At 40.3% G+C, this 26,301-nt stretch overlaps 1 protein-coding gene across 3 annotated transcripts in view; it reads right to left on the bottom strand.

Annotated features, from left to right (window-relative positions):
• Nucleotides 1-307: 307 nt before the first annotated feature.
• Nucleotides 308-26,301, bottom strand: part of DCBLD1 (discoidin, CUB and LCCL domain containing 1) — a 66,249-nt gene continuing 40,255 nt past the window's right edge. Inside the window, exons 5-15 of one of the 3 annotated variants that reach the window (XM_008007231.3) lie at nucleotides 25,134-25,206; nucleotides 17,799-17,932; nucleotides 12,802-12,842; nucleotides 11,214-11,429; nucleotides 10,667-10,791; nucleotides 9,258-9,405; nucleotides 9,047-9,154; nucleotides 6,875-6,962; nucleotides 5,510-5,559; nucleotides 4,491-4,610; nucleotides 308-2,190 (exon numbers count right to left, since the gene is read on the bottom strand). In XM_008007231.3, the coding sequence (XP_008005422.3) occupies nucleotides 1,658-2,190; nucleotides 4,491-4,610; nucleotides 5,510-5,559; nucleotides 6,875-6,962; nucleotides 9,047-9,154; nucleotides 9,258-9,405; nucleotides 10,667-10,791; nucleotides 11,214-11,429; nucleotides 12,802-12,842; nucleotides 17,799-17,932; nucleotides 25,134-25,206 (1,636 nt within the window). In that variant the 3' untranslated portion in view covers nucleotides 308-1,657. The remainder of the gene's footprint in view (nucleotides 2,191-4,490; nucleotides 4,611-5,509; nucleotides 5,560-6,874; nucleotides 6,963-9,046; nucleotides 9,155-9,257; nucleotides 9,406-10,666; nucleotides 10,792-11,213; nucleotides 11,430-12,801; nucleotides 12,843-17,798; nucleotides 17,933-25,133; nucleotides 25,207-26,301) is intronic. The other 2 variants (XM_073022432.1, XM_038000979.2) reach the window with 2 other exon arrangements.

Here is a 26,301-nt window from a genome sequence, read left to right as displayed (position 1 = left end):
GCGTTACATTAGAAAAAAGGACCTACAATAGAATAAACACTTTGATAAATGTTTCAACTAATTTTTATCAGTAAGTTTTGGAGGAAGAAAGCACGACACCACCATTTTCAAACATGAGGAACTGAGTCTCATCATTATATAAGCAGCCAAAGACTTCTCAATTCTTCTGTGGTAGATTGGGGTCTGGCCTAATCTGGCACCAAGCCCTTGCTCTTTCCACTGTGGCACCTGCCTTTTTATGGAGGCTGAGCCTTGAGTGCCTCTAACACCCCAGCAAGCAGGGCTGACCAGTGAGAGTCAGGGGCAGTTTGGTTTGGCATAGTTTATTATAATTAGTGTGCACATAAAACCATGTAAACTCCACAAAGTAAACTATTTACCCTCCACACTAACAAGCAGTTAGTCTGCCACGACCTTCCAGCACCCCCATTATTTTAACATATATACATTTCACAGGATGTAATAACCATACAAATAGAGTTATAATACATTCTTTAGGGAAAAAATTTTTTGGTCCATATTTTCTATTAAAAAACACGCACACACATTTTCCTCTTTGGCAAAAGAGGTTAAATCCCACCATACTTAACTCACAAAACAAACCCAAATAAAAACTACTGAACATGAGGTACAGCTGAGGTCTGGGCTGTTCTGGAATTACAGACGCCTCCTTGAGGGGAAAATCATTTCTTATAAAGTCAGATAAGTTTCCAACAGTTTCATGTCAGTAGAAAAGCTCGATTTAGACTTGGTCAGAGTCACTTTTGTATGAACATGTTCCAAATAACTTTGTTTTTCAGAGGACAATGGAAGTCACGAAAATGTGCTACTTCTGAAGAAAGTCATGAAAAGTGTGGCATCTGACCTCAGCAATATTTTTAATCTGAGGTACGAAAACATCTGACACAGCCATTCACACTAATTCCTGTGCCACCTTCATGGTCACGGGAGCTGGGCCCACCTCTTCGCATCCCCCTCTGAAGTGGAGACTAAGGAAACGGGCAGCTGCTGAGGTGTTCCTTCTTTGCTTGTTTTTAAATCTACAGTCATAATTGCTAAATAAACAACCACCCTGGTGTGCTTTCCATGCTTCAAGTAATTCATTTCTTCCAGGAGAAGAATGTTAAAAATGCTTTTAGTTCTAGTTATCAAAGGAGAGGAAATGACTCACAGTAACAACAAGATTAAGTTTAAGCAGACCTGCTGCTAACACAGTATCAGATAATATACTGAAAAACATGAACATACTATTTATATACATTTTGTAACAGCTGCATTTTCCCACTTAACCTCTGTGCAGAACTAAAATCTGATAGAGCAAACTTAAGTTACTTTTATTCTTGTTAAATACAACTCTGTACAGATTACACCTTTAACACCAAAGCAGCTCAATATCACAGTCAGAGGAATGAAAAAGCCATCAGAAAATTTTCATTTTTCTAGTCCAACAAAACCCAACAGACCCACCCTAAGGGTCAGCACGAAACCAGCTGTACAATTTTGTAAACAGTATGACAGGTTGTCTCTAGGATCCTACCGAATCTCACACACACACATACACACACACACACATACTCTAGGCCAGCAGGCTCCCTTTTTCCAGTGCCTTGCGACAGCCCGACGCTCAGTACCACAGCAGGCTTCTTTCACATTGTGTTCACAAAAGGGCAGTCATGGCCGTCTGGTTGAGGGGTGTGAGGCAGTCTCTGGGGGCAGAATAGCTGTCACTTGTCCTGGGATGCGTTGGGGGCTTCTGAGAGTCAGGGTGACTGCTTTCGGTGGCGAAGGCGCTGGCGGCTTTGGGCCGGTCGTAGCCGCTGTCTGCAGGCTGCATGCTCTGTGGCCTTTGATAGTCTCCGTCGTGGGCGCCCACACCCGCTACGGGGGAGAAGCCGCCCGAGGAGAGGGAGTGTTTGTGGCCAGGCTGGGGCCCGGGGACGCGGTAGCCGCTCTGCGCGGAGAAGGTGTGGGCGCGCAGCAGGTGCCGCTCCACGATGGGCGTGGCGTACTCGGGCTCCGGGGGCGCCAGGGGCAGCGCGTACTCATGGCTGCCGGCGCGCTGCGGGCAGTCATAGTGGCCGCCAGCGTCTGTGCCCGCCCCCGACTCCTCGGTGTCCGTGTCCATGGGCCGGAAGGTGGAGCCCTTCCTCGTGACTGTCCCGGTGCCAATCATGAGAGGCTGCTGGTAATCTGAAACCACAGGATAGATGGCAGTTAGCAGGCACCGCACACGGGCCGGCCCTTCGGTGGCAGATGGGGATACTCTGCTTCAGGTTGTGGTGACTGACTCTCTGCCGGGGGCCCTCAGGTGTCCCAGGCACTGCGGGAAAATCCTGATGTGAAAGCCATAGAAGTCACCCACAGGCAGCACACAACCGCACCGCTTGCTCAGGGAGCCTCACAGGGTCTTCTCAGAGATGGGGGCGATGACCACGTCCTGGGGCATGGGGAGATACTTCAGGGAGGAAGTGGCTCTGAAACTGGCTCTGGAGATGCTATGGAGGTGGAAATGTGGAAAAGAACAGCCCCAAGAATAGAGTTTGATATGGCCAGAGTATGAGGGACACAGAGTAGTTTGTTTATTAGGATATGAGGACCAAAGCAATAGGTCAGGGCCTAGTGGTGACAGTGAGGATGAAGCTAGGAGCTCACATTTATAGAGCTCCTACTCTGTGCCAGGCGCTATTCCAAGAGCAAAATGTTAATAATCTTCAAAAACATTCCCTGAGGTAGGGACTGTTACTCCATTTTACAAATGGGAAACCAAGGCAGGGAGAGACTAACTTTTCCTAGGTCGCACAATGGGGTGATGGAGTAGGATTCGAACACACATTGTGTTAGCCACATGTTAGGGCATGGAAAAGCATTGATTGTCTTGCTAGAAGTCTGGTTTAATTCTATGGGAAACGACAGACTGGCACTTTCAGAGGTAACTGTGGAGGTCGACTGAAGAAGAAAAGATCGAAAAGTGAGAGGTAAAAAAGCAAAGAGAAATGCACATAGAGGTCACAAACTAGAAAGAGGAAAGGTGACTCTTTGGGACAGGAATCAGGAATTTGTTACCAATGAGAGGTGGGGTGTGAGGAAAGAGGGGAGGCAAGGACCCTTTCCAGAGCGTAAGCCTGGATGAGGCTGGGATATGCAGTCGAGAGGCCATTAGACAAAGAATGCACAGAGCGTGTGTGCTGAGGTTTAGGAACAATGGATTCGATTGTGGGTGCTGAGGAACGGGTGACATCTGCAGGTGGAGGCATCCAGCAGGCTGCTGAGAATGATGGACTGGGGACTGAGAGGGAAGTCTGGGTGTGAGAAGCAGCATGGACAGACATACATGGAAGGGCACTGCTGGCAGTTGGGGAGGGTGTGGGACTGTTTAGGGGAGAGACTGTGGTGAGTGGGGGTTAGACAGAACCCGTGTCATTCCACATTTAAGGAGCCTGAGAAGGACCATTCAGCGAGGAAGGAGGAGAGGCTGAATTAGAAGCTGAAGGAGAATGAAAGGAGTAAGAGTACAGAAAATAGGTTCTCACTTCATGTCACTTCCAAGGAACAAGAAGATAGATTTTGGTTGCAGAGGATGCTCTCCTTGCCCACAAAGTGGCTCAACCAACACACTGACAACTCCCAGTCATTGATGTGCACATGCATCACCTGAGAGCTTCCAGTTCTATGGCCTCCCGTTCTAACAAGCCCCCAAGTGATGCCTGTACTGCAAGTCCTCAGGCTGCATGTGAGGAGGGAGAAGCGAGAGAGCACAGTGCTACTCAGAGCATGCCCCACAGAGTCCTACGTATCTGAGAACTGTTTTTAGCAGTGCCACAGACACAGATGCAGAAATTAAGTGTCAAGAAACTACTCTTAAGTTACTCTTTGTCACTCTTAGAGTAATTTTATGTCTGTTTAATCTAACAAAAAATTACAGTTTTGTATTTTGTATGTCTTTAAAATTTCCTTTTTACTAGTATTTTATATTGCAGTTTACAGTGTATTCATTCATGATGGAGTAGAAATTTTTGAAAAAGACACAAAAAGCATTTCCCCATAGATAGTTTGGGAAGCTTGACCCTTGATGATGGCTTGTCAGGGACACTGAGGCTCTTCTCATACTGAGAGGTTTCCTTTATTTCCTATCTCACCCTCCTCAGGGCAGGAACTGTATTTAATTCCTCCTTCTAGTCCCTCTTTACCAGTGCCTTAATCAAAGCTTTGGTAACAAAAATAGATTCAGGGCTTCCAGATACTAGTAGTACATCAGGGCTGTCACTATGGATGCCACTATATCCCCTGCAGGTGAACAGACTGGCTGAATAGGGCTTTTAAGTAATATCTCAGAGTCAGTTTGTAATTCTGTACAGAATGCAAAGACACATTTCAGATTTATTGGACCCTATCTAAATAGAAAAGGATTTTGCTTTATTTCTCTCCTGTCTCCCTCCCCCACAAGCAGCACCTCCAATCTAACAGCATTGTCCTGGAACTATGACACTTACCTGCCATATCACTTGTGATGAGATCTAACTTTTGTGTCATTTCCTTCTCATTATCATAGCTGATGGTAAACTCAGCTGACTGATGTCTGGCAAAGGGATATTTAATCTGCTTCCAACAGTCTGGAATAAAGGTAACATGAAACAAATGAGTATGTCAGAAATGTAATGCGCATCCTCCAGAACATGTTCCTTGATGAGTCAGAGGTCAGGCTGCCTCCTGACAGCTGACAGTGATAAATGTCCTCCTCAGGTGTGTGTGCTAAGAACAGCATGTCAAGGTCGTTAACCACAACAGCAAACACTATTCTAATCATGCTTTCCGCTGTGCCTTTAAAAGGTATTTTGCCCTCATCAGATCCCAGATTCTCCCTTCGTGAGATCATCTGGCTATGGTCTCCCACAACCTGCACTGGCATGGCATCTGTGACACAGAGGAGACACTGCAGCTGGTGTTTAGACCCTGGGGAGGTGGAGTCTCAAATGGTCCCTGAGCTTTCTCAGGGGTCCTGCCCCACTGCCTTCTCTCTCTGGACCATGACTAACTCATTGCGTGGGTGCCTGTGTCTGAGAAAGTGAGAAAAAGACCAGGGAGGGCTGGTGTGCAGGATTATCTGAAACCTGCACACCAGCCCTGCCTGATCTTTTTCTCACTTCCTCAGGGTGGAAAGTACAGCACAGGCCTGCAGATGCTAACAACACAGGCTTACTTCAGTTCACTGATAAGGCTTTTGTCGTACCTCCTTGGTGGCAGACAGTGTCGTGGCCTAAACTCTAGTGGTCAAGAAAAAAGGATGTTGACAAGTGATGGGGACGACATTGAACAAAAGTAAAGTGGCCATTAAAATAAAGAAACAGGACACAATAAATTCCTTCCTTATAGATATGCTACTTTAAAAGCTATAGGGCTTATGTCTTTTAACCAAATAAATGCAGGCCACTGGCCTCCTTATGCTTTCAATCAGCAGATCCTGTCCCTTCCTCAAAGAGAGATAAAATTGTAGATAGAGTTTTCAACCAACCTGTTTTCTGAGCCTCTGCTGATCCATATGGACTTCCTTTCTTCTTCTTCCTATCAAGACAGAAAGTCCTACTGAATATTTATAAGCCACCGTATCTGCCTCTTTCTCCCTATGTAACATGAGGATCATAATAGTACTTACCTCATAGGGTTGATGTGAGAATTAAATGAGATGGCAGCTGCCATGTGCTTTAGAAAATCATACAAATATGTAGAATTATCTATAAATTTATCTCATGTATAAGAAAGGTCACAAGATTTCACAAGAATATATACTAATCTTATTTTGCATATTAGAAATCGATGCCTTTAGTTTATGACTAGCTCATGCAGTCATCCTGAAGCAATTCCTCATGACCACATGGTCTCACTTCATCTCTACTATACTCCAGTCCCAAACTGTGGGTGTCTTTAAAAGCATTTCATACAAGCACATTACACTAAGGCATGCTTTAGCTTATGAGTATCTACCTGAACCAGAGACTTTTGTACCTTCTCTCATGATGGCAGAAGCTATTCTTCATTCTATTTGTACTAATATACACATTATAGATTCTGAAGTTGCTTAAAATATAAAAAGAGAAAACTTCAGAATACTTTCCATTTCTTTTTAGATCCAACAGCTAACATTTGTTAAAATAAACATGTATTTTAGGGTTCTGGAAGAGATTCAGAACTCATCTGGGTAAACTGTATTTCATACATAAGGAAACTGAGGCTTGGGGAGGCTGAGTTATTGGGCAGCTTGGTGATACCCCAAGCAGCCTATTTAATATTCCTTTTACTCTTCGGGGAGGAAAAGCACAGATACTTCTAAAGCAATATGTCAATTTCAGGATACTTCAACAATACTCAAAGGTTAGGTCTTTACCAAAGGTCTCTAAATGACAAGAACTGCTTATAAAGTAATACATGGTGGGATGCGGTGGTTCATGCCTCAAATCCCAGTGCTTTGGGAGGCCGAGGTGGGAGGATCAAATGAGGCCAGAAGTTTGAGACCAGCCTGGGTGACAAAGCAAGATCCCATCTCTAGAAAACATAAAAAATTAGCTGGGCATGGTGGCACATGTCAGTAATCCTAGCTACTCAGGAGGTTGAGGCAAGGGGATTGCTTGAGCCCAGGAGTTTGAGTGATCTCACCACTGCACTCCAGCCTGGAAGACAGGGAGACCCTGTCTATTAAAAAAGATTAATAAAGTAATACTTGATCATTTCTTTTATCTAACCTGTTTTTAAAATATAAGTTAACATTTTATTTTGAAACAAGTCATGCTGCTTTTGTACGTATGCATTTCTGAAGAATAAACATTTTGGTTTTTTGTTTGCATAATTAGAGAAGAAATTTAAACATGTAAAGTCACCATACTTTCGAAAGGCTGCAAAGATCCCCATTCCAGCAAACACCAGGACAACAAGGAGCACCAATGGAATAGCCACCGTTGTAATGTTTATTCCTAAAGAAGAGGGAAAGCCATCACGTTACAACATAAATGACCGACAACCACATTTCATGATCTAAAACTGAACATGGAATTGAAAGTCTTTAAGTATTTAATGCAGGGGGAAAATGAATACATGCTAGGCATTTACTGATATTGGAAAGCAAAAACAAAGGATTCAAAATCTTGGCTAAAGTTTGGGAAAATAAAATTTCTCCCCCAGCCCCCCAGAGACAGTTTCCAATGTTCCTCAGGGACTAACAGGTACACTGGGCTTGTTGCTTGGCCCATATTAAACTCCAAAAATCTGAAATGAGGGGGGAGTTTAACCAACCCCCCACCCCCACCCCTCAGGTGAGAACTATTTAAGACAGGTAAATGATTTCAGCACAGTGTGGAGCTCCTACTTTGGCTCAAGCAACCCATTTCCCCAGATGGCAGGCGGGTTTGGACCTGTACCGTAACAGTAGCCTGGAAAACTGGGATCCTCATTACAGAGCTCTGGGGCTGCGGACTGACAGGAAGTGCAGCCTGATGACCTCAAACAGCATTTCCACTATGTTGCATGAAACACCACATCATGTTTTCCTACAGCTCTTTCTGCTCTAAAAAAAGGACACTTTGACAGCCACCAAGGCAGTCCCCAAGTTTGTAGAAAATACACAAAGTAAAGGAAAAATATTTCCTCTTCATCTTTCTCTTCTGTGATCTCTGGGAAGAAGATAAAGGGATGCTTAGGATGGAAAAATGCAATTCATGAAGAAGGGGAAAAGGGACTTAGATGAAAACAAAATTTGTGTATAAGTAACAGCAGTGTTATTATTTTTTTTTTCTTTTTTTTTTTTTAGAGATGGCGTCTCACTCTGTCACCCAGGCTGGAGTGCAGTAGTGTGATCTCGGCTTGGGCAACCTCCGCCCTCTGGGTTCAAGCAATTCTCCTGCCTCAGCCTCCTAAGCAGCTGGGACTACAGGCGCATGCTGCCAAGCCCAGCTAATTTTTTGTATTTTATTAGAGAGGGGGTTTCACTGTGTTGCCCAGGCTGGTCTTGAACTTCTGAGCTCAGGCAATCTGCCTGCCTCGGCCTCCCAAAGTGCGAGGATTACAGGCGTGAGCCACTGCGCCCAGCAGCGGTGTTATTTTTAAGAGTGAAAATTTGGGGAAAATCAAACAACTTCAGCATCCAACAGCAGGGAAATGGTCAAGTCAATAACGGTTTACCCATGTGAAAAATACTATAGACATTAATAACTGGGGTCTTCAACCTTCCAATAACATTGGAAAATGCTCATGACACAATGTTAAATGAAAAATACATGCTACAGAACAGAATAATATGCTACCATTTTTGTCTTAAAGTTAGAAATATAAATATAGTTGACTGGAAACAGTGAGATTTGGTGATTATCTATGGATACTGATTTATGACTAAGTTTTGTTTTCTTATTTGTGTTTTTCTAATCTTTCCAAATCTCATAAAATTGATATGCAAATTATTTTATATTCTGAAAAAATGTACTTTTAATGTTCATTATTTGAACAGATTATACACTTACGTGTTCAAAATGCAAAAAGTATACAAAAGTATGGAATGGAATGTGTCCCTCCTACCTCTCTTCCTCCTTCACAGAAAGCTGTATTATGTTTCTTGACATTTTTCCAGAGACAATGGAATGAATATTTATTCTTTATTTCTTCTTTTTGCAGAAAGGGTGGTGTGCTACTTAAGATAGTTCTGTATTTTGCTTATTTTTTTTTAAGTTGCCTCTATATCTCAGTGAGCTTTTTATATTACCAATACATTCTTTCTTTTGTGGCTGCAGAGTGTTCCATTGCATGAATGTGCTAACATTTTATTTTTCCACAAAATACGTACCTAGTGTCTGAAGGGCACATAAGTTCATTCCTAATCTTTTTCTATTTATAACACTGCAACGAAAAGCTGTAAACATACATCATTTTACAATATGTGCCAATACCACTGGATCATCCACCTCCAGCATTTATAAGTCAGAGAAAAATAAATTTTGTTGAAGTTACTGATATTGGGTGGGGTACTAGTTATGCTCCTTATGAAACCACAAAACAATCACTGCTCTACCTGGGGATGTTTCTTCTGAGGGGACGGGACTTGTGATTGTCTCATCTTCTTTCTTACTTGAAACACTGGTGCTTTGACTTGTCTTGCGCCACACCAATGAATCATTACCTGAGAGAGGAGGGATGTTGGGAAAACCACATTAGTAACAATGATAGGCAAAAAAAAAATATGACCAAACTTGAGTAACTCACTGGCTTGCCCTGAGCCCTACCTTGTGTTATCTGGCAACCAATGAGCTCCACCTTCAAGGCTATCCTCTGGTGCCATGTCTGGGGGACAACACGCACATATCTGGCCACGATAGGAGGGATGAAATTGTTCTGCACTGGGTCCCGAAAGTTAGAGTTACCCTGAAACACCTATAGAAGGAAGTTATTTTTACCTTAAGATTCTATTAGTTAGTTTTTAAATGTTTATCATCCCACTTATACCTGGTTATATGAAACCAAGGCAAGGATTCTATGTCTGTTGCATTTTTCTAGACACTGTCGATATTGAAGATACGAGGCTTTGTAAACAAGGGCCAATTTATCTAACTAAGATCATGCTGCTCATCTGTTTACTGATTTAAATTTCATTTTGGATAAAGAAGCTAAAATTGCCTTGTTGTATTATTTGACCTTAATATTTCTACATTTAGCTGGTGCTACAGACAAGCAACCTCAAGAGTGCAAGGCTTCAGCTCTCTCACTTTTGCTGTTTCCTTCCAAATTCTCATTGCCACTAACAGGATCCCAAGACAAATGTCCAACTCAAATATCCACCATGCTTATACTGAAGCAGCCATTTCACATTGCCAATTATCATTTCCCAAGAAAATCACAAGTATTTCATTCCTGAAGTGGAAAAGAATTAAATCACAAATCTCTCAAGGTTTTTATTGACACATTTCTTATTCTTGCATGCCAAGAAAGCACCATCTTTTTTTTTTTTGAGATGGAATCTCGCTCTTGTCGCCCAGGCTGGAGTGCAATGGTGCAGTATCGGCTCACTGCAACCTCTGCCTCCCAGGTTCAAATGATTCTCCTACCTCAGCCGCCCAAGTAGCTGGGATTACAGGGGCCAGCCACCACGTCTGGCTAATTTTTGTATTTTTAGTAGAGACAGGGTTTCACCACGTTGGCCAGGCTGGTCTCGAATTCCTGACCTCAGGTGATCCCCTTGCCTTGACCTCCCAAAGTGCTGAGATTATAAGCGTGAGCCAGCGCGACCAGCCCATCATCATTTTAAAAATTTTATTTTATTTTAGAGACAGGATCTTACTCTGTTGCCCAGGCTGTAGTGCAATAGCACAATCATTATTCACTGTAATCTTGAACTCCTGGGGTCAAGTGTTCTTCCTGCCTCAGCCTTTCAAGTATCTAGGACCACAAGTGTGCACCACCACATTTGAGTAATTAAAAAAAATTTTTTTTGTAGCGGTGGGATCTTGCTATGTTGCCCAGGATGGTCTCAAATGATCCTCCTGCCTTGGTCTCCCAAAGCTTGGGGATTACAGGCATGAACCACCACGCCTGGTCTGTCTTTTATTAAGGAGATATTTAATGTAAACACACTGATGAAAATATATAGAGGCCTGTTCTCCTACTCAGTTCTCTTGCCTCCAGGGTTACTTCTTACCTTTTCTTCATTATTCACAATTCCTTTATAGGTCTTCCACTTAGAATTATTGTTTTTGAAGTTCATCACAAAACTCTTAACATAAAAGTTGAAATTCGACTGTGTAGATCCTGTGGTCCTAATTCCTTGTAAGAAAATAATATTTACAGGCTATTTTTAAAAGTTTGTTAAATATAACATGTATTATAATTTCAAGTTTCATTTTTTTCTCCCTCATTTGAAACCTCAAATCATCTCACAGGCCAACTTATATTAGTTGCATTAAAAAATCTGTTCACAGATTAATGTTTTCACACTGACAATATACCATATAAAGGTTTCACCATTGAAAAAAAAATCTCTCTCTAATCCATATATCCATATTTACAACTTGCATACAGACTCTTTTCACAGAAAGAATGTAAAGATTTGTTACATTTTCAAATATTTCAAGAACTTGGAGGTAGGCAGAGAGGCACCTATGTACACAATAAGCGTATTTTCAACTGCAAGTCATTTACAGTCAGGAAACTACCCCTGCACTTTGCACTTGTGTTACTTTCTGCACCTGTTATTTTCTTTTTCTCCCCCAAATCGATCTCCAGCCACTCTCGTGGTTTGTGGTTGCTGCTACTGTCGCCTGAAGCCCATGATGGGCCCTGGTCCTGAAGTCGGGCTTGGCCAGGAGACCAGTGAACTTGGTCTCCACTCTCATTGACCGACTGCCATGAGGAAGAAGCTCTGATTTGCCCGTCAGGATCCAAACTCAAGGATCTGCTGCAACCTGGAAAAAAGAGTACAGTAAGATATTTGAGATACAGACATAAAATAACAGCAAAAAAAAAGTAGTACCCCATCTCACCTAGAAATATTCAACTGGTTGACTTTTATTCTGACATGGAATCAAGTGTTTAATTACCAGCTTTTAAATGTTCCAGACTTGCATTTCACTCATTTGTACTACCATGCCTTGAAGCTGTTACTGCTTTTCTTTTTAATAGACCTCCGAGTCACATCCTTTGTGACACCTCTTCCTCCCCACTGTAGATTTTATTTTCTAACCTTCTAAATTCATCCTGATTTCAACAAAGTGCAATCTGTATTAAAGATTTAAAATGCTGTGTTCCTTCTCACTTTAAAATATTTAGAATCAGAGGGGAACCCCATTTTTTCCACGTACTTGAAAAGCAGATGTGTCTAAGTCCTCTGAAGATCAGTAAGCTGTACCCAATATTCATCCAAAGGACCTTAACTATACCATGCCCAATATGCCAATGTGAAGTCAGCAAATAAAGGCAAAGAAGAAATATTCGTAGTGTCTTCCTTGAAATGGTTTATGCTGAGAGAGAATATTTACATTCCATGATGGAGAAGCTAAAAAGCCTTTATTCTGTATACTCATTTTCAGTAACTTTATTCAAAATAGTAACAAACCAAATTGCAATATTTGAAAGCTTTTTCTCTTAAAATCTAAGATAAAGAGATTTATCTTAAAATAAATACTTCACTTTTTACTATTTTTGGCAAAAGTTTGAGAGAGAGTTTAGATTACAAAGAAACATATTTTCTGCTTAATGTTAATTAGGCTTATTGTCCTGTGGATGGTTAAGTCAAGAAGATTTGGTGTGGGTGGCTGAAGGAAGAGGATTGCTTATGCCCAGGAGTTTGAGACCAGCCTGGGCAACATAATGAGACTCTGCTTCAAAAAAAAAAAAAAAAAAAAAAGGTGCTATGTAACCTGAGAAAAAAAGAAAAAAAAAACATCTTTTAAACTATATAATCTGAAGGGTATGGAGGAATAAACTACTACTGAAGACTTTTAAAATATCAAATTCTTTTTTTTTTTTTTGAGACGGAGTCTCGCTCTGTCAACCAGGCTGGAGTGCAGTGGCGCAATCTCAGCTCACTGCAAGCTCCGTCTCCTGGGTTCATGCCATTCTCCTGCCTCAACCTCCTGAGTAGCTGGGACTACAGACGCCCGCCACCACGCCCACTAATTTTTTGAATTTTTAGCAGAGATGAGGTTTCACCGTGTTAGCCAGGATGGTCTCGAGCTCCTGATCTCGTGATCCGCCTGCCTCGGCCTCCCAAAGTGCTGGGATTACAGGTGTGGGCCACCGAAAATATCAAATTCTTAAGGAAAACATGATCCTTACCATTGGAGGTAAACAGAAATCGCTTGTCTGACAGGGAACCACTGAAACAATAAAGACAAAGATGAGAAGGTGAGTTGCTTACCTAGATCTTATTGACTAATATAGCTACATCCCAGAGCTTTCCCACCTGTGCTTCCTCACAACATCCCTGCAAACCTACTGGTATTATCTTCATCATCAGTATTTTATAGAACAGGAAACTTAGACCCACAGAAGGTAAGCAACTTTCCTAAATTCATACAGGTGACAAGGGGCTAGGATTCCGAGATGCTGCTTTTGAATCAGAATCCTGTGCTATTTCCACCATGCGGAATTTATTGGAAAGGAATGTGTAAATATACAGTCTCAGGAATAACCTTACATCTCAATTAATTAATGCAAGATGATGAAGACAGAAAGGATTACTGCCCTGAAATCTCCGTTTCAGCAGTCACCTTAAAGTGTCCCACTCATTTCCATCTGCCTTCCCCACAGATCTCTCGACTTTCATTGAGGATCTTGTTTCAGCAGTGTTACTCTGGGACAGTCTCTGCCCGGTCTCTCTCTCTCCACAGCCACACTCCTACCTACTGTAGCAACCAGCACCAAGCCTTGAACCAGCTCCTGCTCCTGGATGACAAGGAACAGCTGGAGAAAACACACAGCATGTCAGTGAGCTGGCCTCACTGCCGCTTCTGTCACTATCACACGAGAAATGATCGCATCAGCCTCATTCTGCAGTTGTCTCCTTCAGTGCAGAAGAGATTCCTAAGGCCACAGGAATGTCCTTATCTACCTTTGAAGACCAGATCAACCTTTAAAATAATCCCTCACAAAGTCAGTGGTATGAAAAATACATAGAACGAATGGAAAATCTGGAGGCCTCAACATTAGCTTTATGCCCACAGTATTAGATACCAGAGGTAAACACCAAAAGGTAGATGCCCCGGTTGTGTCCAACTTTTTACAACTATTTTACAATCTCAGAGTGCTGCGTATTATTTTAAATGTTTAATTCTGAATTAGAGATGGGAATAATGGACACAGAGAGTACTAAAACATGAAATCCACAAAGAATCCAAAAGTACTCTGGCCAAGAGTATAAGTACCTTCCCATCAAAAGCTCTTTTTAGAAGTAATGGGTAGTGAAACTCTCTAGAATAGATTTTCTCTTTCACATGGTCTATGCTTGGCAGACTCCATAAACCCTGGTATTCTACATATAGGTTCTTCTATAATCTCTGCACTGAATATAATGCAGGCACCAATCATTACTTACATGAGAAAACTCAGACCCACACGGGTCCTGGGACTTGCCTAAGTTCACGGTTAGCAAAAAAGCTTGGATGAGAACTCAACTCTCCTGACACGTAGAGAAAGGCGCTAATCATATTAAAATTGTATTAAGATTTATGTAGAACCTCTTTTTTGTCTCTTTTTCCATTTTCTCTAATGTTCCTGCGCTGTTAAATTTGAAATGTGGCTCAAATAAGCCTAAATAATGCTGCGACAACCCTAAGAAACTAAGCTCACTCCCATTGCCATGAAATATTAGTTTTGTTGTTGACCAAAAAGTATGGAAAGGATAACTCTGGAGTTAATCCTGAGAAGAAACCAGGAGAAGCTCTGCTTCTAACAGCTCTCTGCCTGGCTTTCCTCTGTTATCAACTGGAAAATGTTTTTCCATTTAATTCCATTGAATGAATTAAATACAGACCACTTAAAGAACTCTATAGGTTAATAGGCCTATTCTTTTTAAAATAAAAACACCCTAGGGAGGTTAGGGTTCTGAAGCATTCACACATTAGAGTGAATGAATTCAATCAGATTACAGGAGTAAGAAGCCTTCCCAGAGGGCTACAGAAGCAATAAAGAATCATCTGATGGAAACAGAAAGAAGGTTTTTGCTTCTGATGGTTAGCACCATCGTCCTCTGTATGAGGTCAGTCCCTCTTCCTGATACCATTCTGGTCTCTTCAAATCAAGGAAATGACCTGACCGGAGATGAATCCCAGAAGAGCCCTGGATATTTACTTTAGGGACTCCTTCCTCAGCTGCAATACTTCCTTCTCTGGTTTTTCCTGAATGCCAAACAATCATGTGTGGGAACATAAGTTCAATGACCGCATGTACAGTGTTTCCCCAAGAGCAAAACAACACAGATAAAAACAACTGCTCCCTGAAGATTTCAACTCTAAATGAGTGGAAGAGGCTGTGTGAACATACAGTTAACTATTTGCTCAGTGCAAAAAGTCAGTGCAAAATCACAGATCTGGAAATAAGAAGAGATCTTGATATGATGCTGAACTTTCTATACTCCTCCCAAAATAAACATCAGACAATTAGTACAAATAACTATAAGGAATATGAAGCAAAACCTTTTCTAATTCATTAATGGTTTAGATTTCTGTACTCTGCTTTTTGCATGGAAGTTTAACTTCAAATTATATAAAATATATAAAATTATATAAATTATATATGTAAAATTATATAATTATATATTATAAAATATATAATATACACTTTTAAAATTATATAAAATATTATATATGTATGTATTAAGTCTAGTCGACATAGAAGTTAACTGAGAACATAAAGTCTAATTTATTCAATAGTTTTAATAATGCTTGTTCAAAAGTAAGATAAAATCCAAGTTAAACTTTTTGTTATCCTGTTTTCCTACAAAAAGAGCATTCAAATGTATACAAATACAGACAAATGATTCCAAAAAACAGACTGAAAGCCAAAGGGTAGTTCTTTGTTCCTGTCTGGAGGTGGTAGCACCTAACAAATTCAGGCTAGAGCCTGTTATCTTCCTGAAGTAGCACCCTTGTATCAACAGAAGAAACCATCAAAAAACATAAAAAAGAATACATCCTCAAAAGTCAAGGTCAAGTTGGCATTTAAAGATTTACTGTGCATAAGTGATCACTTTTACTATAAATCAGGGTGTAAATTTTAAAATAAATTTTAATGTTCTGAAAAGTATGTGGCAAATATTTGTGAAAAATGTTACATATATGTGAGTATATATGTATCATTTTATTCATTTGAGTAAAGATTTGTTTCTAATAGCATACTGTTACTAAACTTTTGGATCTTAAACCTTGGCACAAATTTAGAGACTTATTTGTCTTTGAATGTTCAGGTAATATGAAAAGAACACTTTGCGTCCTCTCATAGCTAAAAATCTATCCAGAAGGGGAAAGTAAATGGGAGGGTCATGGTAGGCAGAGAACACAAATATTGTGAGGTAAGCCTGCATGTCCAAGTGCCCGGCATGCACCGCTGTCCTTGGTGGATGGAAGTCTTTTGTGGATTACGTACAGTACTACTTGCATTGCTTGTGAAACAGTTATGTTGGAACATCTTCTGTAGTTACCCCCACCCTGACCCTGAACTCAGAATTGCCAGTGAGAGGCTCTACCTTTTCTCCATAGACACCCACTAGCCAGTCTCCTGGCCGCGAGCATGGTGTGCCAATGGCACCATGCTAACCACCACCCCTCTCTAACATTGCTCCTAAGTCTTGACCCTACTCCTATAATCCCCCTAAGCACTGTTCCTGCCTTCCATCAAACACAAGACTCACCTTCTTCGTGAAGATGACCTAACCACCTCTCCCCCAACTTCAGTTACTGCTTCCAAATGCCACTGCCTATGAGCATGAGCCAAAAATCCCAATCATAAAATGGGTGTTAGGCCCAAAGTTTATATGTGAGTTCATAAGTTGGTTCTGCAGAACTTAAGACACATTTTCCAATAAAAGCAATGTCACAACTTGTGGTCAGGATACCTATTTGATCTATGACATTGCTAACTATAATACATTTAAATAAAAAGTAGGAGGGGGAAGGAAAACACTACTGTACAATTATCAAAATAACATCAGAGTCACCGTATCTATGCTGACTAACTTGAGAACCTATCCAAGATAAGATGGCCCACCATCCATTGTGAAAATGGAACACTAAAATATGACCATGTTCTTTCTGATGCATGAGGGGGCTAGGACAAAATAGCAGGGGCAGGGGGAGAACATCATACAGATTAATGATAGATAGAATGATAGATAGAACTAATGATAGATAGAATTCATACAGATAGAATATATAGGTCCTGACATTTTTTCCCCGACTTATGGATCCCAAAACGCCTAAAACTTCTGTCCTGTGCCTTATTCTTGGAACCCAGGCCATGTGAAAACCTGTCCAAGAAACAGAGCTGCAGAAGGCAGAAGGAGAGAATGAGAGAGAGAAATACAGTGGTTCAAGGAGCACTTTTCCCTCACTAGGTTTCCACTCTGGGAGTGTCTCCCACTTGGCCATTCTGAGCTGCCTGTTTATATGTGTGGACGTCTGGACCACAAGGCAGGCTGACACTGAGCTTTACACAGCTCTAGTTGTACACTTTCTAGTGGCTGAGGAAATCTGAAAATATGAAAAGCTTAAGTTGAACCATTTAAAGCACTTAACACATTTTTTTTTTTCTCATGAAGCTAAAAGAGCACAGGATTAAAAACAAATGAAGAATATAACGTTAACAAAGGCCATCTTTTTAAACAGTGTTAACAAAGGCCACCTTTTTTCACTTCCCAAACTCATCACTGAACGAGTGTCTCTAGGAGTCTTCCAGGGAGCTCAGTGTTCTGTAAGGGTTTCAGCTGATAATAATATTGGAGACAACTAGTAATTTACTGAAGTTGTAAAAATTCAAAAAGGATTAAGCCTTTATATTCTCCCACAAAAGCACCCGAGAGTAAAAATACTCCTCTGCCCCAGGGCTTCAGAGTGCGCCATTTTAATTTACATGTCAGCATAACCAGTGAGCTTTCTGATTGCTACATTTATCATCCATGCAGAGACCAGAAATGCTTCTCTAAGCACTCATGCATATTTTTCCAGTTGACAAACCCTTGCTATCACATCCCTGCTGTCTTTTCAAAGTTGTGAGCTGATTAATTATCCTTCAGGGTTACCTTCTACTCAGAACAAACGGTACTGAAAAAAAGTACTTACTCCCTCGAAAGCACACCATTGGCCAGAATCCCTTCATATCGACTGATCCCTTTGCGCTGAAGCACACTGATCTGGCCACCCAGTTCATCAGCAATTATTCCTGCATGGATGGCAGCTTTGCACAATAAAGAGGTCTGAAACACAGCAACATTATTATGCAGAACTTAAAAGAACACAGTTAAAATATAGTTGGCATTTTCTATTTTGTTTCTGTGGTAATTTATAGCAGTGGCCCCAATGAATAAAGCCTGCCAATGGCCATGTGGAGTCGTCACCTCCCTCACTGACTCTGGGCCATGTGGCTTACTTTGTTCTGCTGCAGATAACAGGGCCTAGCCAACCGCTACACGTGACTGAAGTCACCTTAGACTCTCGAGCCCCAGTTAATCTGCCATATGATGGTAGCCACAAGAGCGATTCCAGGCTAAGGGAGCTTACTAATCCAATTCAGTGTGGGTGGAGCCCAAATTACTCACCCTCAAACTCATCAGCAAATAAAATGGCTGCTACTTCAAACCACTACGTTTTGGAGTGGCCTGTTAAGCAGAAATTGATAACAGATCCAGTTTCTTATACTTAGGCTATTAGATACACATGCCAAGTTATCATTTATGAAGCTGAACTTTCAATTCCACATAATTAATTTCATTTTTAAATTAATTTAGAGATTTATCAAGGTACCAAAACGACAATGGTAATGACAGCCACAGAACATTAAATGGAACAGAAAGCTTAACGAAGTCCCTAGAGGGATGATGAGCAACTCAGGGCTGACAGCCTCCATCTCACTTCCTGAATCCCCTCAGGAGGCATCAAAAAGCCAGTGCCAGCTCAGCCCTGCGATGTTCAGTATGAGGTGTCAGCAGGCTGCTGGCTGTTCTGACAGATGCAGCAGGAGCAGCAGACTGGCTCTGCTTTACAGGCGGTTGTGGGATTGGAATCAGCTCTGTCAGGAACTGGGGCTACAGAAATGACTAGAACTTTCTATGGGGTGCCCAGGCCTGTAGGTCCCCAAACAAAGACCTCTGTGGAAGGGTGATAAGGCACTCAAACCCAGGAGTGAGGGGATAAGAAACATAACTTCCTAAATAAACCTTAGCTATGCTCCACTTCTTCATGAGTATTAATGCCAACATAGAAAGGCAGCTCATGAAATTGGGTCTCAATAACTGGACTCAAGAATTTCTCTTTTTGTTAATGACAACGCTGCTTACCTTATTTACAATGGAAAAGTTCCCTTAGACTTAAGTTACAATACTATGAGGACTAATGAGACAAATCATATTTTGCAATTAATATATTTGCAATAAAGTTGAGAACTTTGTGATCGTCAATTTAGAGAGTTCCTATTTCCCAAACTACATTAGGTTTGGCAGAGTGAGTCAGTTTTGCAATAACTGCTATCATAACAAAAGAGAGGAAAGATTTCACGATAGAAAAAAAAAGAAAAAAACATGAGAATGCTGAAACAGAGATGCAAATACTACCCTCTCTAATTTTGGAGGAAAAAAATAATTAAAATTAGAAGAGAAAAAGATTGTACTCTTTAATAAGAATGTAGCTTGCATTGTTATCTTTCCTGAATTTTCTGTATATTTTTCCTGAATTTTCTTTCACTAAAAAGCTTTCTTATCATCAGTTTGGACTCCTGGTTCCAAACAAAATGGAGGAGCCAACTGAAAAGGAAAAGTCCAGAATTTAAATTTAGCAATTTATCTTGTCATCCTGGCTTTGCCTCTAACTCCACGAGGTATATGCAAGTCATTCCACTGCTCCTGACCTGGCTTCTCATTCCTCTGGACAACGACAAGCCTAGACTGGATGCTCTCTAGTGCATGGGTCCCCAACCCCCCAGGCTGTGGACTGGTACTGGTCAATGGCCTGTTAGGAACTGGGCCACACAGCAGGAGGTGAGTGGTGGGAGAGCACACATTAGAGCCTGAGCTCTACCTCCTGTCAGATCAGCAAATGCATTAGATTCTCACAGGGGTGCAAATCCTACTGAGAACTGTGCATGTGAGGAATCTAGGTTCTGCGCTTCTTATGAGAATCTAATTCCTGGTAATCTGAGGTGGAACACTTTCATCCTGAAACCATCCCCCACCCAGTCTGTGGAAAAATTGTCTTTCACAAAAGTAGTCCCTGTTGCCAAAAAGGTTGGGGACTGCTGGTCTAGTGTCTTTTCTGAAGGTCTGTCACTTTGTGATTCTAAAGGGTACCCAGTGCACCTTTTATAGGACCCATGCAGGCCTGTCTTCCTTGCTAAACCCCAGAATGAAAACCAAATTGGTTCAGTGGTCTGCTGGGCAGCTATTCCCACTGTCCTTGGGATCACTGGTCTTCATCCTAGGAATCCTGCCTATAGAGAGCTCTCAATGTACTTAGAATGTTCCAGAGCCTCCTTGGCTATAAGAGGACAGGTTCGCAGGCCAACAAGCAAGAGGATCTAACAGCATCATTGGCCAACAAATATTCTCCTTTCTCACAGTACCCAGTATTGAAGGAATTCAATGGTGTATACCCTTTTTATAAAAATTTTATTTAATTGCAGCTATGGCTTTCCATAACAGGTTGCTGCAAAAGTAATTGTGATTTTTTGCCATTTCTTTTAATATTAATTGTAGGCTATAGGATACATCTCCAAAAGACTAGCCATCAAGTTTCACTATCATATTATTATGATAAAATTACCAGCATTTTCCAGGATTATTTTCTTCAAAACAGTCACTCCCTCATCAATGCAACTTAAAGAAAACTGACGTTTATTTAAGTTGCCACTTTTCTGGTATTGAATTTTTTTTTTTTTTTTTTTTTTTTGAGACGGAGTCTCGCTCTCTCACCCAGGCTAGAGTGCAGTGGCGCGATCTTGGCTCAGTGCGCACTCCACCTCCTGGGTTCACGTCATTCTCCTGTCTTAGTCTCCCAAGTAGCTAGGACTACAGGCGTCCGCCACCATGCCCAGTTAATTTTTTGTATTTTTAGTAGAGACGGGGTTTCACCGTGTTAGCCAGGATGGTCTCGATCTCCTGACCTTGTGATCTGCCTGCCTCGGCCTCCCAAAGTGCTGGGATTACAGGCGTGAGCCACCGTGCCCGGCTGGTATTGATTTTTAAAATTCACATTTATTGAACCTGACTTTTGAAAATTCCCTTTTGAAGAGATGGTACAATTTATGTCTTTATTTTTAAGCTATTTTGAAGTCTAAGTCTCACTGAAATGTAAATATTGGAAAGCTGTATTTCCTAGCCTATGTACACGGGTACATATTACCTAGCATATGTACTTAGCCTATGTACATTCTGCTCTGTAGAGCAGACTGTCTCTACAACCAGCTGGGCAGAATTTGCTGGAAAAAGAAAAATAAATAATTTATATTTTATTAAATTACACAACAAAAAAATATTAAACTGTACTTAAAGTTTTAAAGTATTTTCTGCCCTCCATATAATATCTTGCTTTAATGGCAAATTAGAAACCTGATTTGTGAAAATACAGATTGATCTACAATGTTCATCTGAAGGCAACTTTTACACAGTAATTCTTTGTTTTATATAAGGATTCACCATAAAGTCTATTAAACAATAAGCTTCCTGGCTGGGCACAGTAGCTCACGCCTGTAATCCCAGCAGTTTGGGAGGCCAAGGCAGGTGGATAATAGGTCAGGAGACCGAGACCATCCTGGGTAACACGGTGAAACCCTGTCTCTACTAAAAATACAAAAAATTAGCCGGGCATGGTGGCAGGCGCCTATAGTCCCAGCTACTCAGGAGGCTGAGGCAGGAGAATGGCGTGAACCCAGGAGGTGGAACTTGCAGTGAGCCAAGATCACACCACTGCACTCCAACCTGGGCGACAGAGCTAGACTCCGTCTCAAAAAACAAACAAACAAACAAACAAAAAATATAACGAGCTTCCCTAATGAATTTTACTTGATACTAAGACGTTCAGCTATCCCTGACAAATGGTTTTAATTAGTAAATTATCTTAAAATATACTTAAACAGAATAATGTAAATGTAATAATTCTTTAGGAAAGGGAATGCAATGGCCAGCTGAAGAGAATACCTGCATGGCTCAGGCAATTGGAGGTGGATGGCATCATCTACAATAAACATCTCTGAAGCTCACTAAGCCATAAATGATGGCCAAATAGATCAGTGTGAACTAAGGCTAAACGACTTTCAAGCAACTATCAAATCATCCCAGCATTTTCTTAACTCTTCCTTTAGGAAAAATCAACTTGTATTAAAATAGTGTTGACAATGTTTTAAAAGGAAGTGTAAAAAAAAAGTAAACATTTTAGATTGCATTTAATAAAACATGAACCAAAAGCAGTAAGGTAGAATAAAGCACATGTGTAAAAATGTTGGTGGAATGGTAGCAAAATGTTAAATTATCAAATATATGCCTCTTTCCATAATATGAATTATTTCTGTGCTGTTATAGTCCTAATTACCATATCAATAATGTTTTCTTCATAAAACGTGCATTCTTTATAGAGATGTTGGAAACAATAATAAAAAAAAAATTCACTCATATTGTCACTACCCAGAGATAATCACTTGCCATTATAATGTATTTCCTTCTGGCTTTTTCTGGGTGTGTACAAGAGACTCAGTTTCTTCCCTTCTCCTCTTAAACTGCAGCGCACTACATGTTTACTGTCTCTATTTTACAGTACTTCTTGAACATTCTGGGGAGAGGAGAATTGCTGAAACAAATTAATTAAGTGATGTGTTCTGCTTAAAAACAGATGGTTTAGTTAGCAGGCTGGGAAGAAGGTGCCAAAAGAAAAACTGTTCTGGGGGCAGGTGAGGCAGATCTTAAGAGAAGCCCATATTTCTTCACTGGCATTGGAAACATACACCAATTTGGATGCCTAAATTTGTCAGTAGGAGACAGAACTACCTAATCTCAAAAATTCAAAAAGGCCTTTAAAGATCCCCCCTCACACCTCCTGACAGACCACCCCTATCTCTACTCCACAGCAGCCTTCCCACACAAAGACAGTCTATCCCTGACAAATGGTTTTAACATCTACACCTGACATTTCCAGTGACTAGGAAATCACTGTTTCTCGAGACAGCCTATCCCATTTTGCATTGTTCAATTATTCCTTATATGCAGCTGAAATTGGCATCCCTATAACTTTTATCCATTGATCCCAGTTCTGTCTTTTGGAGTAACACAGAATAAGCCAATACCTTTTCTACAATAGCTCTGTAAGACAATATATTCTTCCCTGAGACAGGGTACCTACTTCTTCAATAGCTCCTCTAGTTATTTATTTTACATATTCTGTTATCCTGACCTACAGGATATGCTTTGATGTTGCAAAATTCTTCCGAAAAGACTTGCTACAACTGAATACATTTCCCAAGATGAAGGCACTGTGGAGGCAGACTCCAAGATAACCCCCATTGATCCCCACTCCCTGTATCCCATCTTGTGGGATTCCTCTGAATCCCCCTGAGTGTGGATGGGAGCTGAGATTTTCTTCTAAGTCTATAAGAATATGGCAAAAGTGAGGGGATACCACTCCCATGATAACATCATATAAGAGTGTAATCTATCTTGCTAGGAGATGCCTTTGCTCAAAGACTCTCCCTTGTTTGCTTTGAGGATGCAAGTGGCCACGTTGGGAAGGTCTACATGGCAAGAACTGAGGATGGCCTCCAGGCAAAATCCAGGAAGAAACCAAGGCCCTCAATCCAATAATCCACAAGTAACTGAATGCTGTCAACACCACATGAGCTTAGAAGCAGATCCTTCCCCAGTTGAGCCTCCAATGAGATTGCAGCCCCAGCTGACACGTTTGTTGCACCCTTATAAGACCCTGAAGCAGAGAACCCAGCTAAACCATGTCCAGTCTCCTTACCCACAGAAAATGAGATAATAAATATGTGCCACTTTAAGCCTCTAAGTTTATGGTAATATTATTATGCAGCAATAAGTATCTAATACATCCATGACATTGACATATACAAAAAGGCACTAATCCGAGTTCTTCGAAGAGAGTAGCTTTCGAAACACAAAATTTCCTTCCAGATAAAATCATTCTAAAAGCAAACAGTGCAAAATCAGTTAGTGAGTCAAATAGGAAACCTGTTTGCCAGCACTTAAGGATCATGTACTCCCATCTACCATGCAGGAAATCATTTACCTGTTACGCTAAAAAATATAGCTCTGTCAGGAGGTAAGATAAACATCCACAGTAAGAAAAAACTATGCTATTTCTCTTACTGTACATAATTCTTACATTTCTTGCATAGAACAGGAAAATAATAAATAAAACTTTCTTTTGCTGGGAAAAAATGTCAACTTTTTATTTCTCTTAATTCCCTGTAGTCATTTAAGAATCGCTTGAGCCAAGTAAATCTTCAAACTGAAATAGTATAAAACATTTTAAGAGTCAATTTGTAGGTCAAATAAGTATTCTGTGCCAATCTTGTAAATAAAAATATAGAAAAGTGGAACTAAAGGCAAAATAACAACAAAATCTGCTGTTCCCAGGATCAGAATATGCTAAAAGAGAAAATTACAGTCAAACCTTTCCCCCACGCCACAGAGGATTTATCAATCACCTGGAACAAGTAGATAAAGGTTATTTTCCCACAGGCATAAAAATACACGTTAATAACTTTAAGAACAGTTTCACAACAATAGGTTTTTGCTATAGATTTCTAATAACTTAAGGCACTTCTCAAAAGCTAGGCTATAAACCCAACTACTTCAAATAGCAATGTAAATTTTTAAACAAATCAGATACTAGATTTCCAGGACAGAAATCTGTAAATAGAAACAAGTGGAGGATTATGTATCTGAGATAGGACATGTAGGAACAATGTATTACTACATAACCCAGGCAGTCTTACTGGACATAAGAACTTGGTTTGCAAAGAGAGAGGGGAATAAGAGCAGGGTGGATGGCTTCATTGGCCTCAGACACAGTGTCACTATTCTATGATGTGAATATTCAAGTCCTTTGCTCTATTACAGGAACCAGTTGGAATGTTAAAGAAATAAACCATAACAAAAAGGATGCAAATCTATAACCTCTTACAGAAAGTGGATGGAATAATACACTCAGATGGTAAAGTTTTGTTTTTCATTTCATTTATAATAAGCTTAGCTGGAAATGCTAGAAATAGGAATGAATGCATGGGTAACCTTGGTTTTTATACTTATTTCATTTATTCTCAGAGAAGAGAGACTCATGCATCTATCTAGAGTGTTTTTTTTTTATCTCATTTGACTTTACTCAGTAATTAATTTACACAGAGTAAAGCACTTACTCCTTTTAATTCATTCTCTGCCATTACCCTCAATTACTTACATCTCTATATCCATCTACCATATTCCCAGAAATGTCTCCTGCTACGTCTCTACAACCAGCTGGGCAGAATTTGCTGGAAAAAGAAAAATAAATAATTTATATTTTATTAAATTACACAACAAAAAAATATTAAACTGTACTTAAAGTTTTAAAGTACTTTCTGCCCTCCATATAATATCTTGCTTTAATGGCAAATTAGAAACCTGATTTGTGAAAATACAGATTGATCTACAATGTTCATCTGAAGGCAACTTTTACACAATAATTCCTTGTTTTATGTAAGGATTCACCATAAAGTCTATTAAACAATGAGCTTCCCTAATGCATTTTACTTGATTCTAAGACATCCAATAAATATTTTTCAGAAACAGAAACATTTCTAAACATTATACATAGTATAATCTTGTTTCTATAAGAAATGTTCAAAATATGTAATAATTTTGTTTTCTATGGATAAAAAAGACAAAGAAGAATATCCCTAGATTCTCTCTGGCAGTAAGATTGTGAGGAACTTTCACTTTCCATGTTCCATGTTATATATACTGTAATATTGCCATTATATTAGCACAGTCTGATAGAAATATAATGGGAGCCACATACACAAATTTAAATATTCGAGTAGTCATATTTTTAAAAAGTAAAAAGAAACATGCAAAATTAATAATATATTCTATTTAATCCAGCATGTTCAAATTTTATCATTTCTACATGTGATAAACGGAAATAAATACCAGTAAGATATTTTCTCTTTTTTTGATTTAACTTCCAAAATCTGGGGTGCATTTTATACAACACACCTCAATTTGCACTCACCACAGTTCAAGTGTTCATTAGCTACCCGTGGCTAGTGGCTACCATATTAGATGGTCTGGTCTACATTAGTTATGAAATACTTTTGTAATCAGAAAAAAAGTATATATTTTAAAATTAGGATTCCAAGGCCGGCACAGTGGCTCATGCCTGTAATCTCAGCACTTTGGGAGGCCAAGGTGGGTGGATAACCTGAGGTCAGGAGTTCAAGACCAGACTGGCCAACATGGTGAAACCCCATCTCTACTAAAAATACAGAAAAACTAGCCCAGTGTGGTGGCAGATGCTTGTAATCCTAGCTGCTTGGGAGGCTGAGGCAGAAGAATCGCTTGAACCTGGGAAGCGGAGTTTGCAGTGA

This window comes from Chlorocebus sabaeus, chromosome 13 (genome assembly GCF_047675955.1).
Source record: "Chlorocebus sabaeus isolate Y175 chromosome 13, mChlSab1.0.hap1, whole genome shotgun sequence".
Lineage (NCBI taxonomy): Eukaryota > Metazoa > Chordata > Mammalia > Primates > Cercopithecidae > Chlorocebus > Chlorocebus sabaeus.
The sequence above is the reverse complement of the archived record's forward strand: the minus strand, read 5'-3'. Positions and strand labels throughout refer to the sequence as shown.